Consider the following 13,688-nt stretch of genomic DNA (forward strand, 5'->3'; position numbering starts at 1 on the left):
AATAATACTGCCCGGCTGTAGATAATGCGTTCTGGTTAGCTGAATAAGTTGCACGGCATGTACATAATGTGTTCTGTTGAGCTGAATAATACTGTGCAGCGTGCATGTAATGTGTTCTCTTAACTCCCTTGTCCCTGGGCACTTGGCCTGCGTCTAGCTCGCGGGCCCCGTGAGCAATGCTGCTGTGAACACGGGCACGCACACATAAACGTATGGTTGATCTTTTTCTTTCTGGGGATAACTGCATTCTCCTGCAGCGGCCATAAAGAACAGAGCTCCCTTGTACTCATCACACTACACGGTCGTGTCTGGGGAAAATACCGTAGAGGGTTGTGGCCAGCACGTTGGTGTGGATGCACACAAGATGCAGAACATGCGCCTCACCGGAGCCATCCTTCCCATTGCCCTTGATCGCGGGCCCACGCCTGTGTCGCTCCGTCCTCGGGCTGCCCAACCACGACGTTTGTAAATGGATCCTGCATCTTCGGACTGAGTGCTTTCGTCTGTGCAGCAGTGGAGTGGGGGCGGGCTTTGCAGGTGTCGGTGGCTCATGCCTTGCTGTGTGTGGTGAGATTCCACGGCTCGGATGCACCGCGGTGCGCTCGACCATTCCCCTGTTGAAACCGCCGGCTTGTTTCCAGTCTGGGGTCATTTTGCACAAAGCTGGTGTAGATACCGGCGTGCGGGCCGTCGTGGGAGCATCACCTTCTTGCTGGGGGATGAAGCCCCAGGTTCGCACTTGCTGGGTTGTACCGTACGTGCGTGTTCCGTGAGAAACTGCCGCGTCCTTTTCCAGAGGGACCGTGGCATGACATTCCCGCGCGCCGTGTGAGCGGCGCCCACTCTCACGTCCTGGCCACTGTCCGCCGGTGGCACGGTGTTTTCTTTCAGCCCCTCTGATTCTGTGCCGCCGGCTTACTGCGGTGTACGTGATCATCGCTGAGGGTCGCGGGCTTCGGCCTCGAGTCAGGCGCTGACCCGGTGGCTCTGTGTATCCTCTCCCTTGACGTGTTTCCGTTTGCGTTTCTGCAGGTGTTTCGGCAGCTCTGTGTATGTTCTAGAGATTCGTTCTTCGTTGGGTGTGTGTCTCATTCTCGGGCTTGTCTTGCCATCCCTTTTCACGGTGTTTAGCAGAGCAAAAGTGTCTTGTGTTTTTCCCTCCAGGGTTTCAATCGTTTTATTTTACTTTATTTTGTATTAAGGTACGGTTGAAGCACGAAAGTGTTTCATTTGGATTTAGTCCAGGCTCTGCGGTTTTCCTTTTTTAAGGATCATGCTTTCGGTGTAAAGCCTAAGAACCCTTTGCCTCGTCTTCGATCCCCAAGACTTCCTGCTGTTTTTCCTAAAAGTCACGTCATTAAACATCTTACACTTCAAGTCCATGCTGCATTTAATCCAGGACCTGTGATCGTTCACATTGGAGCCCATGAGGAGTCCCTCTTGTATCCGGTGTGGGACTGGGGTTGAGGTGTCTCTGATTTTGGGAGCAGATGCCAGCTTGCTCCAGCTGTGAGTGCTGGAAGGTTCCCTCCTCGCTCGGAGTGCAAACCTCATTTGAGCCCATTTCTGTGGGTCTGTTCCGGATTCTTCCGTCGGGGTCATCCACCTTTTCGTCTTTTGACTGCTGTAGTCTCATGCACACTGGGTCTTGAAGTCAGGTACTGATTCCTCCCACTGTATAATTTTTTTTTTAATTATTTATCTCTGTCAGTCCCACTGCTTTCTGTGTAAATTTTAGAATAATCTTGTCCCTATCCACAAAACTCTTAACTAAGATTTTGCTGGAATTTTGTTAAGCCTGCATGTCTGTTTGGGGAGCATTGACATTTTTGCCTTCTGACTCATTCTGTCCGTGGATGTGCTGTGCCTCTCCATTTACTTCTTTTTTTTTTAAGATTTTTTTTTTTTTTTATTGTTTTTAAATAATCTCTACACCCCAGGTGGGGCTCCACCCCACAACCCGGAGATCAAGAGTGAGTGTCCTACTCCCCACCTGAGCCACCCAGGCGCCCTCATGTTTTGTTAGATTTATACCTAAGTACTTCATTTTTTGAGCAATTGCAAATGATACGATTATCATTTTAGTACTTTGATGACAACATACTCACTTCTTGTCTAAGAAGTGCAGTCGGTTTTTGTAGGTTTCTCTTGTATCTTGTGAGCTTGCTGGATTTGTGCATCCGTTTGTTTTTAAACGGCGTGCTCTAGATTTTCTGTGTTCACAATCACGCTGTCTGCACATAAAGACAGTCGTACTTCTTTCCGGTCTGTGTCTTGTCCCTTTCCCGGCTTCGTTCAGCCGAGAACTCCAGCACCGTGTCGGGGCTTAGCGGGAAAGGGTTCAGTCTTTGACCATCCGCGACAACGGCAGCCGCAGGGGTCTGGAAATACTCCTCATGCATTTGGGAAACTTCCTCGATCCTGTTGTCCTGCAGTTTTAATTGTAACAGGTGGCTGTTGAAATTTGTCAAAACTTCTTCTGTTCCAGTTGGTCATGTGGATTTTGTGTAGGCTGTTAATGTTGTGGGTTATATTTATTGATTTGTGGATATCGAACCAGCCTTGAATCCCTGGAATGGACCTCTTCTGGTCACGGAGTAACATTCTGTGGGTACAGTGCCGAATTTGCTTTTACAGTTGACCCTTGAACAACACGAATTTGAACTGTGCTTGTCCATTTACGTGCATTTTTTACAAATACAGTAGAGTACCATCAATGTGCCTTTTCTTCGGTATGATTTTCTTAATAATAGTCCCTCTTGTTGCTTCCTTTCTTGTAAGAATACGGCATGTAATACGTACAACATACAAAATATGTATCTGTCGACTGTCTACGTCAAGTTCGGGGGATGTCAGAAGGTATACATAGATTGTGTTGCAGGGGGAGGGTTGTGCCCCTGACCCCCGCATAGTGCCAGGGTCGCCCACATTTCGTTAAGGATTTCTGGAGCCACTGGTCTTCACCGTCTTTGGCTTTGGTATCAGGGTTATGCTAGGTTCGCAGGATGAATCGGGACGGGTCCGCTCTGGATTTCTGCAGGAGATTGTTTAGAATTGGCTTTCACTCTCCGAACTGTTGGGCGCGCGTCCGTGCCACGCGGGGTCCCCTGGGGCTCTGGGCCGGGCCAGGGCGCGTCCGCGATCCGGCTCGCGGGGCCGCGGGGCTGGGCTCTGTGCGCACTGGGTTTCGTTCGTCGTCCCAGGCCTGGGTGCGTTCTCGGCGCTGGCCCGAGGCTGAGGGAAGGGGGTGCGCAAGTCTTGTCACGATTCGGAGTCCGTCGTTTCCCCGGAGCCCGCAGAGGCGGCGGGCGCTGCGGGCGGGCAGCCGAGTCCCTTGTGTCCCCAGCGGTGGTGTGGGCGTGCGGGAGAGAAGGGGGCCGTGCGTGTGCACACGGGAGAGAAGGGGGCCGTGCGTGTGTGTGCGTGTGTCTTGCGTGTGTGCGGGAGAGAGGGGGGCCGTGCGTGTGCGTGCGCGTGTGCGCGTGGGAGAGAAGGGGGTCGTGCGTGTGCGTGCGTGTGGGCATGCGGGAGAAGGGGGCCGTGCGTGTGCACGCGGGAGAGAAGGGGGCCGTGCATGTGCGTGCGCGTGTGCGCGTGGGAGAGAAGGGGGCCGTGCGTGCGCGTGGGAGAGAAGGGGGCCCTGCATGCATGCGCATGTGTGCGTGCGTGTGTGCGGGAGAGAAGGGGGCCGTGCGTGCGTGTGTGCAGGAGAGAAGGGCCGTGCGTGCGTGTGCGTGCGTGTGTGCGGGAGAGAAGGGGGCCGTGCGTGTGTCCGTGCGTGCGGGAGAGAAGGGCCGTGCGTGCGTGTGTCCTGCGTGCGTGCGGGAGAGAAGGGGACCGTGCGTGCTTGCGCGTGTGTGTGTGCGGGAGAGAAGGGGGCCCTGTGCGTGTGTGTGTGTGGGAGGGAAGGGGGCCCTGCGCGTGTGTGTGTGTGTCCGTGCGCGTGTGTGCGTGCGGGAGGGAAGGGGGCCCTGCGTGTGTGTCCGTGCGCGGAGCCTCGCGGACGCGCCGGGGGGGCCCCAAGCGGGCGGTCACGTCCCCAGAGCGTTGGCCGGCGCGGTGCGTTCAGGAGAAAGCAGGAGCGAGCTCCGGACGCGCTCGGGTTTGGTAAAGCGGGGAAGGCCCACGTCTGTGGACGGTGATGGACACCAAGGTCTGCTCGGTAACGTTTGTCATGCCGTCTCCAGGCCGGCCAGGGTGCTGCCCTCTCTGGGGGCCACGGGCCCGTTGGCCCTTCCAGGCAGGGGAGAGGCGAGGGGGCCTCGTCCAGGAAGAACCGTGCTGGCTTTAGGCAGAGACGGGCGAGCAGAGCGCCTTCTCCGTGGTGTCCTTCCTCGGTGTCCGTCAGCTGGAAAGTCCCAACGCCCCAGCGGCATGTGTGGGGATGGTGGCCCTTTGGGACCCGCCCTGGGACCGACAGCTGACTGCGGCAAGCCCGTGGCTTCCGCGGCCCGCCATCCGCTCTGTGCAGCGTGTGCGGCCCCGCACGGCCTCCTCCAGCGTCCCTCCCGGTGCGTCGCGGCCCGGACCGTCCTGACGGGTGAAGACTGGCCCTCGCTGAGCCGCGGTGAGCTCTGCAGGAGATGCACGCACACCCACGGAGGACGGGTCTCTGGGGGCTGACGCCTCACACGGCGGGGCGTATAGTGATCATCGCACTCGTGTGGTTTTACGTGAGTGTCTTCTCATTTTCTGCGGACGGCGGTGGAAAATGCTCTGTTTGTACTTCCTTAAAGCTAATTTTGAGGAGCGCCTGGGGGCTCTGTGGGTTCAGCGGCCGACTCTGGATCTCAGCTGGGGGTCTCGATCTCAGGGTCGTGAGTTCAAGCCCCACGCTGGGCTCCACACTGGGCATGGAGCCTACTTTAAAAGAACAGTCTAATTTGGGGCTGTAATTTGCATACGGAGCACCTGTTTCAGCGTCCGGCTTGCAGAGTGTTTGACAAGTGTGTGCACTGCAGTGCTGGTCGCCCCTGTGAGCATGGGGAGCGTCTCTGCGTCCCCCTAGAGGCACCCTGGCGCCCGTGCGCGGGGGAGCCGGGCCCTCACACCCGGGCCTCTCTCCACCGCCACCGAGCGGGAGCTTCTCTCCTGGAATTGCACTAAACGGACTCATACGGTATGCGGCCTCTTACCCAGCCCGGGGACCCAGGCATCACTCACGCATGCCCGTTCATCGCCGAGTGGCATCCGCGGGTGGTGACAGCCCATCCACGGGCATTTCGCTCACTTCCATCGTTGGCTGTTATGAAGGAACTTCTGGAACGTTTGTATGTCTGTCTGCAGATGTATGTTTTTATTTCTCCTGGGTTGAAGTTGTCGGAGGGTAAGGGTGTGATCGATGACACCAGAGAGGACGGCTGTTTTTCCTGGGGACTCACCACTGCACTCCCACCTAGGGAATGCCCATCTTCCCCGTTGCCTGCTATTCCTGACAAAGTATGCATTTGGCCATTAAAGTAACCGTTACGGTTTTAGTTTGCGTTTCCGTGTTGACTCACAAAGCGTATCACCCTTCCGTGTGCTTGTGAATCATTCCTCTTGTGCTCTGTGAAGCGTCCAGATAGCCTGTGTACTGACTGGGTTCCTTGTCTACCGTGTAGGTTTAAGTAAGTTCTACGCCCAGCGTGGGGCTCGAACTCATGACCCTGAGGTCAGCACTCGCCCTCTACCACTCAGCCAGCCGGGCGCCCGTCTGGCCGTGTTTTAAGAACTTTATACAAATCATGTATTCTGGATGAGAGTCGTTTGTCCGATACACGTCCTGGAAGCCTGTGGTTTGCCTTTTCCTTGTTTTAATGGTGTCTTTGGAAGGTCAGACGTGTTTAATTATCACAAGCTCAAGTTTATCGACTTCTTTCTTTCATCATTCAAGAAATCTTTGTCTAACCCAAAGTCAAAAAGAATTTTCTTCTGGAAGTTTTAGAGTTGTGGGTTGTTACATTTAGGTTTTTGATTCATTTCAGGTTATTTTTTGTGTGTTTGATATGAGTTGTGGGGTTATTTTTTTATCTTGATATATAAAAGATTTTCCTGGGGCGCCTGGGTGGCTCAGTCGTTAAGCGTCTGCTTTCTGCTCAGGTCATGATCCCAGGGTCCTGGGATCGAGCCCCGCATCGGGCTCCCTGCTCAGCGGGAAGCCTGCTTCTCCTTCTCCCACTCCCCCTGCTTGTGTTCCCTCTCTCGCTGTGTCTCTCTCTGTCAAATAAATAAATAAAATCTTTAAAAAAAAATTTTTTTCCTTTCCTCCACTGAGTGGCCCTGATACTTTTGTCAAAACTCAGTTGTCCACGTACATCTGAGCTTCTGGACGGCACCGTGGTTGATGCGTGCTTTGATTCTTTGTGCCAAACCACCATAACTTCATAGTAAGGTTTGCAGCGGGGTCGTGGGGTCCTCCCGTTTGATTCTTTGTTTTCAGAATTCTTTCCGCTGCTCTAAGTGCTTTGCTAGTCCCTATTAATTTCAGAATTAGTACATCAGTTTTTTCAAAAATGCCCCGTGGGGCTTTTGTGCGGGATCACCTAGAATCTACAGGTCGTTGTGGGGCGAACTGACCTTGTAACAGTCTAGAATCGTGTTCAATGCTTCCGTGTTCGGGCAGCATACGGAGTTTGTATTCATTTTCCTTAGAAAGTCCGTGGTTTTGATGTTGTAAGTGGTCTGTTTTGTTTTGATTTTAATTTCATCTTCCAGTTATTCTTCCCATACAGCTGATGTTTGTAGGTTGGCTTGCTGGCCAGCGACCATGTTAATTTTACTTACCAGGATAACATCTTTCCAGAAGATCCCAAGGCTTTCCTATGATTGGGAGGATCCAGCGAGGTGGTGGTTCAGGTGTTTGAGAGCAGATACAGGGTTATTGATTACAGTGCCAGGGAGCGGGGCTGGACGGCGGAGCGGAGACCGTGTGCCAGGAGGCGGTCGGGGGCTGTGGTGCCGGGGGAAGGTGAGGAGGTTTGGGGACATAGGGAATGCTTCCTTTTTTGTGCTCAGTGGTAAGTGGCCTGTTGGTCCGCTCCGGCCTGTGGCTGTTCTGAGCTGGGCTGCCCGATGAGCCTGTCCTACTCAGGCTTCTGAAGGTGGGCTCTGCCCCCCACCCTGGACAGATGGACAAGGACAGATCTGTGGCATTGGGTGGAGGTGACGGTAGCTGCTTCCTGCTGAGGGGGGGTGGTCCGTCCAGCAGGGGTGCAGTTACGGACCAGAGTGTGGTTTGGTCATTTGGGTGACATTCCTGGGTGGCCAGGGCCATGGGATTTAGGGAGAGGGGCCCCTCCGATGGCACAGTCCTTCCCATATGGAATTGGTGGAATCGAGATGAGACCGACTAACAGATTAAAGAAAGGGGACCAAGAATGAGGGGTATGAGTATTGAGGGCAGCGGTGCTAAGAAGGGAGGGAGTCGGGAGAGCTGTGGTGGGTTTCCGCGAAAACCAGGCAGGTGAAGGACCGGGTTTGTGGTGGATGAAGGTAGGACAAGGGGACGAGGGGCCCGGGAAGATGGAGCCAGGCGGCTGGGATCAGCCCGCTCCGGACAGGGTCCCCGCCGGCCGTGAACCACCTGCTCCGCACACTGGGAACGGAGACTCGGGGGGCCGAGCGGGAGAGCCGGGGAAAGGGGTCCTGACCCCCCCAGGTGCCCATAGCCCACCTGTGCACCCTCACACCTTCAGACCACCCCGCAGAGCCACCCTGGCCGGAGGCCTTCAGTCGTCCGGGGAGAACGGGCGCTCGGCTGCTGCAGGGCTGCAGGGGGAAGGAAGGGAGGGAGGGGTCCCCCCGAAGTGTGGGAGGAGACACCCATCATCCTTGTGGGCAGGGGCCATGTGGCAGGTTCCCTCCCGGGCTTCGGGTCCTCACCCAGGAGTCACCTGCAGGGGAGGTCATCAGTGCACCAGGGAGAGTCCCCAGAGACCCCCGGAAAATCCGGGGAGAGTCCTGGGGTCAAGGTCCTCCAAAAGTGGGGGGACCTGATCAGATGTGGGATGAGTGGATCAGGTGGAGGGGGACCCCGGCTGCTGCAGGGTGACCCCGGAGGGTAGAGGGGGACCCCGGCTGCTGCAGGGTGACCCCAGAGGGTGGAGGGAGACCCTGGTGGGTGGAGGGCAGGCCTGGCGAGCAGAGGTCACCCCGGCTGGTGCAGGTGACACCCCAGCGGGTGGAGGGGAACCCCGGCGGGTGGAGGGCAGCCCCGGCAAGCAGAGGTGACCCCGGCTGGTGCAGATGACCCCAGCGGGTGGAGGGCAGCCCCGGCGAGCAGAGGTGACCCCGGCTGGTGCAGGGTGACCCCAGAGGGCGGAGGGGCACCCCGGCGGGTGGAGGGGAGCCCCGGCAAGTGCAGGTGACCCCGGCAGGTGGAGGTGACCCCAGCGGATGGAGGGGAACCCCGGCTGGTGCAGGGCGGCCCAGGTGAGCAGAGTCCAGCGGCGGTGAAAGCCCCTCCCCCCAGGGCAGAGCAAGGGGACAGAGGTTCTCGGGGTGTAAGTGCAGGGGCACGGGCTCCTGCCGGCAGTTCCCAGCGCCTGCTGGATGGTCAGAGATGGCTGGCACAGCTCACCTGCCTTCCAGTGCGTCGGTGAGGACACGTCGGTCTAGCCGTGTGTTCGTGCACGAGTCAAGGTGAACCTGCTTCCCTCTTTCTCTAACGGGTACGAAAGGCTCTCTGATTGTGTGACAGGCGCTCGGTAGATTCTCAGCCCCCTTCCCGTTCATTCCGGGTGCACCGGTGTCTTAATCACGTTCAGGCTGCATTATTACTGTGCATGTTTCTAAGTTTCAGGTGTCTGCCCATTATTTCTCTGTATGGTCTTCATTTTTATTCCCCAAAAGCCATTTTTCCCCCTTTTGGTACTTTAAGGCTTTTGGGGGGTTTATTTTGTTTTTTAATTTGTTTCAAGCGAGGGGTACACCCGACATGGGCTGAGAGTCCACCGACTGGGCCTGCCAGGTGCCCCTAAGGGTTTTGTATTTTTATATTAATTTAATCAAGGATCAGGATGTCGTTTTACTTCTAGTCAACCAACTATATCAAATATGTTGGATAGAAATTATGTTTTCCCTTTCCGCACTGATTAGGATTTGGCTTTTTCACGTAGGTTAAGTTTTACCTGTTCAATCCTGTGTCATGACTGCTTCTTCTGTGTGGGTCTGTTTTGTTCCAAAACCGCATGTTTACTTCCAAGTTCTCTTATCAGAATTATCTCTGTGCTGATGTGTTCAGCGTTTTCCTGCAGTTCATCCTATACCGCTAACGTTACCCATTTTTTTTCCCACCATAAAGTGATCGGAATTTTTTTTATTTTAGAATTAAAATAACATTATGCTTTTATTTTAAAATTAAAATAAGAGTGAAGTATATCCACAATTTTAAACGAGCTGGTTTAAAAAACAAAACAGAAAAAGGAGCCATTAGACAACAGAAAAACAGGCCAAGAGAACAGAGAAGTGTTCAAAGCAGACAGACGCAGACTGGCCAGTAAGCCGGAGGACAGGTTCTTGGGGCGAGAGCAGGGTGGTCCTCGGTCGGACCGCTGCGCACCAGGTCATTGGAGCTGCAGACCGCGGCGTGCCGTGGGGAGACAAGCAGGTGCGCGGCGCTGCGTGTGTCCCTAGAGCCCCCTGCGCACGGACGGGGAGGCCCCGAGAGCTTGCGGAGCCGCTCCGTAGCCGCGGACTGTTGGGGAGCACTGGAAGAATGGGTGGGTCCGCTGCGCTCCGAGTAACGCCTCAGTGCAGTCCGTGGACTGGACGCGTGCCGGGAACGCAGCTGAACGGGAGGGCGAGCCGACGGGGCTTCAGCGCTGCGGAGCGTGCGTTCCGATCTGGTGGGGCCCCCGAGGCAGGCAGTGGGCGCGCGCGGGGTGCAGACGAGACCCCGCCGACCCCAGATCTGGTGGGGCCCCCGAGGCAGGCAGTGGGCACGCGTGGGGTGCAGACGAGACCCCAGATCTGGTGGGGCCCCCAAGGGAGGCAGTGACGGCGCAGCTCCGGGCCCCGAGGCGGCCTCCCTCCGCAAGGCCTGCGGGTGGGGCTGGGCGCGCACGGGGCGCAGACGAGACCCTGCCAACCCCAGATCTGGTGGGGCCCCCGAGGCAGGCAGTGGGCGCGCGCGGGGCGCAGACGAGAGCGCGCCGACCCCAGACCGAGGCTGTGAGTACCCCTGGTTGTACACGTACGTGCGTGTGTTGTGCCAGTGTCAGTACCGCGGTGTGAGTGGTGAGGAACAGTCTCGCACCAGAGCTAGCGCCGGAGACGCTGCGTGCTCGGGGTGCGCCGTCAGACGCGGGGGAGAAGCGTGCGGGGGAAGCTCAGTGGTTCCGCCCGCGGCGTGCTCCGCACGCTCCCGCCTGCGTCTCTGAACCGCCCAGGAACGGTGGGCGTGCCCTTACGTCTTCCCCGGGGTCCACAGACGTGCGTTTCTGCTCAGCGTGCGTGAGGACCTGTTTCCCAAATTCTCAAGGACGCAGGGGAGCGGGACACTTGAGATGTTCCTGGGCCAAGAAAACCCCAGAAACAAAACCCAGTAAGTGCGAAGCTGACTGTCGAATTTAACTGGGATCCCTGATGCTCGGTGTGGAAAGACACTTATGTCCAGCAGGGTTTCTGGGGGCCCCGTTAGGAGGCTAACCCAGCGGTTCCCCATCCTTCCTGCGCGTCGCCGGCGCCTCTGCACCTCTGATTTTTTTCCTTGGGAAGGGAAGACTGTTTCATAATTCACACAACACGGGATGAGGTCACTGGACCCGGGTGCGGTTTCTGGGGTCCTGCGGTGCAGCCTGCCCTCCGCGGCTCTGTGGACGTGGTGGCCGGGTCGCTCTTAGCTGCGTGGGGCCGTCGGAGGCCCGGCAGTCGGGGCCAGGGGCGCCCGCCCTGCAGCGGAGGTAGGCAGGCCCCCTGGGCTGGCGCACACGCCTGGGGTTCCGCGGTGATCCGGGGAAGGAGCCCGAGCACCTAAGTGAGAGCGGGAGGATGCGCCTGACAGACGTGCTCACTGGGTACATCAGGTGTGCACGTGAGGGAGTAAGAGTCCAAAGGGGCCAGACAGGATTAACTGAGAAAACCCTCCTTCCCGGCCCGGGCCCGCAACGCACCCGGGTAGCACGGACGCTGACCTTCCAGAAATCGAGGCGGATGCAAGGACATGCGTAGAAAACACCGGCAATTCTTTTTCCTTGTTTTAAAGCAGATGTTCATATAGGCTGCATTCTTCCCTCCATATTCCATTTTGAACTCCTTTCCAGTTAAAGGGCTCACCATTTTGTCCGTGCAAATTGGAATTTTAAGTGCTTTATGATTGGAAGCCTTTGCAGAAATCCTTGGCTGGTTGGGCGGGTGGATACGCGGTCGCTGCCTGTGGAAATCAGCATTTCTGTGCTTCTGTCCCGACAGAAGAGTCAGCGAGACCACGCTGCTTCCACGTTTCACTTCTCCCAAACGTTCTCTCGGACACACGCTTCCAGATTATTTATTACAGACAAAATGAATCATTTTTGAACGGCATTTACTGTTACCGTCAGTCTGTCAAATCGCTGTTCACAGGAAGCGCGAGACCCCCATTTCGTGTTGTTATATGGAAACGCCTTCATGGTTTGTTTTTATGCATTTATTCATGGGAGGCAGAGGGAGAGCAGGGAGCCTGACGCGGGGCTCGATCCCAGGACCCCGGGGTCATGACCTGAGCCCAAGGCAGATGCCTCACCGACTGAGCTGCCCCGGTGCCCCGTATTCTAGATTAAAAGGAATTTTGACACATTCCCGGGGTCCATGACTCAAAGCCTCCAAAACGTGTCCTTGCAGTAGTAACCCCGTGCGGCCCCTGTAGCAGCTGCCGGCGCCCTGACCGTGAGACGCCTCCCCGCGGGGACAGGCAGCAGCAGACCGTGGAGGGATCCCTACCTGCCAGACCCGAGCGGCGGGAGAGGATGTCGGGCTGGAGCGAGGGAGGCCGCGTGGGCTCCGGGCAGCCCTTCTGCTCGCTTGCCTTTCGGGGCCCCTGGCCCTCCGCGTGCTCGGAGCACGCCTGCCTGGCTCGATCCGGGACTGAGGCGGCCCTGCTGCTCTCCTGTGGTTTCAGAACCGGGTCTCCCCCTTCAAGGACATGATCTTCTGCTTCTCGCAAGAGGACTGGTCCCTTCTAGACCCCGCGCAGACTGGCTTCTATGGCGAGTTCATCATCGGGGAGGACTGTGGCGTCTCGCTGCCTCCAAGTAAGGCTTCGTCCCCTGTGTCCTGAAACCAGAGAAGGGTGGGGCCCGCATCTGCTTCGCTGTCCCCCCCGACCCCGCTCATACATCGGGCCTACCTGGCCACTTTGCCTGCTAACCCTAATGTAACAGCTTTCCGTGCGCCTGGTTCTGTGGTTGGTGGGCTGTGCTCGTTTGCTTCTGTTCGCCTGATGGTCCTGAAGGAGACGCCCTAACCCCCCTCCATCTCTGAGATCCTGTCCCCTCCCTGCTTGCTCTCAGGAGGCCTGCCTGGCCCCCGTGGGGCCGTGCCCCGGTGTGCGGGCCTCCAGCTCTGTCCTCTGGACCTGTGTGGGGTCCCCGCCCTCCACCCGCCCAGGTTTCCTGTGGGCACCCACGGCTCATGGGTGTGTGTCCTCCCCTTTGTGAACAGACGACCCAGCCGCCCAGCTGGATCTCTCCCAGGGAGAGGAGAACGAGCCCCGGGTCCCCGAGTTGCAGGACCTCCAAGGGAAGGAGGTGACCCAGGTCTCGTACTTGGGTGAGTAATGGTTCCAGAACTGGGTGGAAGGTTGCCACTGGGCAGAGGCAGGCCCGTCCCTCCACCCCTCCCTGCAGCCCGGTGTTAGCCCCGCACCCTGTCTGGCCTCCTCCCTGACTCTGGCCAGAGAGCATGTGAGAGGTTAACATTGCCACGCGCCTCGACCAGAGACGTCTGACAGGAATCCGTCGCTGTGCTGCCCAGGTGGCCCGTCCACGAGTGAGCGTGGATCCTCCCAGACGTCAGGCTGGGGAGGAGGAGCGGGTGCTGGGACGGCCTAGCTTGCAGCCCCAGGCTGCGGGTCTGTGTCGCACGGGGCGGACCTGGGGCTCGGTGGTGGGGTTTTCTCGCCTCCTCCCTCCCCACGCTGCGGCCACAGAGCTCAGGCCCGTAGCCTCCGTGCCGTGGACATGTCTGCTCCTGAAGGGCAGTGGGCTCTGTGCGGTGTGAGCAGCAGCCCCACAGCCCCTCCCCCTCGGGACCCTGGGTTTGGGCCCCGTCCCCGCCCGGAACAAGCGTGTGCGTGCTCTGGCTGACTGCAGGCTGCGTCTGTGCGCCTTCTGTGTGGGGAGCGGGACCCCGTGGACCCCACAGACAGCCAGCACGCACAGTCCGCCCAGGTTCAGCACCCGTGTCCGGGGATGGCCGCCTGCACGGGAGCCCGGGGCTGCTCTCCGACCATGGCCCACTGGCTGCACGACAAATCAGCTTCTCCGTTTTCTTCTCTGGAAAGACTTTCCAAGCCTCCAGCCATTCCAGATAGAAGAGAGACGAAAACGGGACGAGCTGCAGGTGCCAGAGTTCCAGACCTGCCAGCAGCTGACACTCACTCAAAACACCTGCCCAGGTACCGAAGGGCTGGGGGGAGGGGGCACCTGCGTGAGCTGAGTGTGGCGTGCTCGTGTGCATGCGGTGTGTGCGTGCTGAGTGTGGCCTGCGTGTGTGCGTGCGGTGTGTGCGTG

At 57.7% G+C, this 13,688-nt stretch overlaps 1 protein-coding gene across 2 annotated transcripts in view; it reads left to right on the forward strand.

The window, feature by feature from the left end:
* Window positions 1-13,688, forward strand: part of ZNF496 (zinc finger protein 496) — a 23,413-nt gene that overhangs the window by 4,632 nt on the left and 5,093 nt on the right. The window contains exons 5-7 of one of the 2 annotated variants that reach the window (XM_032397917.1): window positions 12,077-12,209; window positions 12,619-12,726; window positions 13,460-13,573. In XM_032397917.1, coding sequence (XP_032253808.1) covers window positions 12,077-12,209; window positions 12,619-12,726; window positions 13,460-13,573 — 355 coding nt within the window. The remainder of the gene's footprint in view (window positions 1-12,076; window positions 12,210-12,618; window positions 12,727-13,459; window positions 13,574-13,688) is intronic. The other variant, XM_032397918.1, reaches the window with a different exon arrangement.

The sequence above is a fragment of the Phoca vitulina genome, unplaced genomic scaffold (assembly GCF_004348235.1).
Source record: "Phoca vitulina isolate PV1807 unplaced genomic scaffold, GSC_HSeal_1.0 scaffold106, whole genome shotgun sequence".
Classification (NCBI taxonomy): domain Eukaryota; kingdom Metazoa; phylum Chordata; class Mammalia; order Carnivora; family Phocidae; genus Phoca; species Phoca vitulina.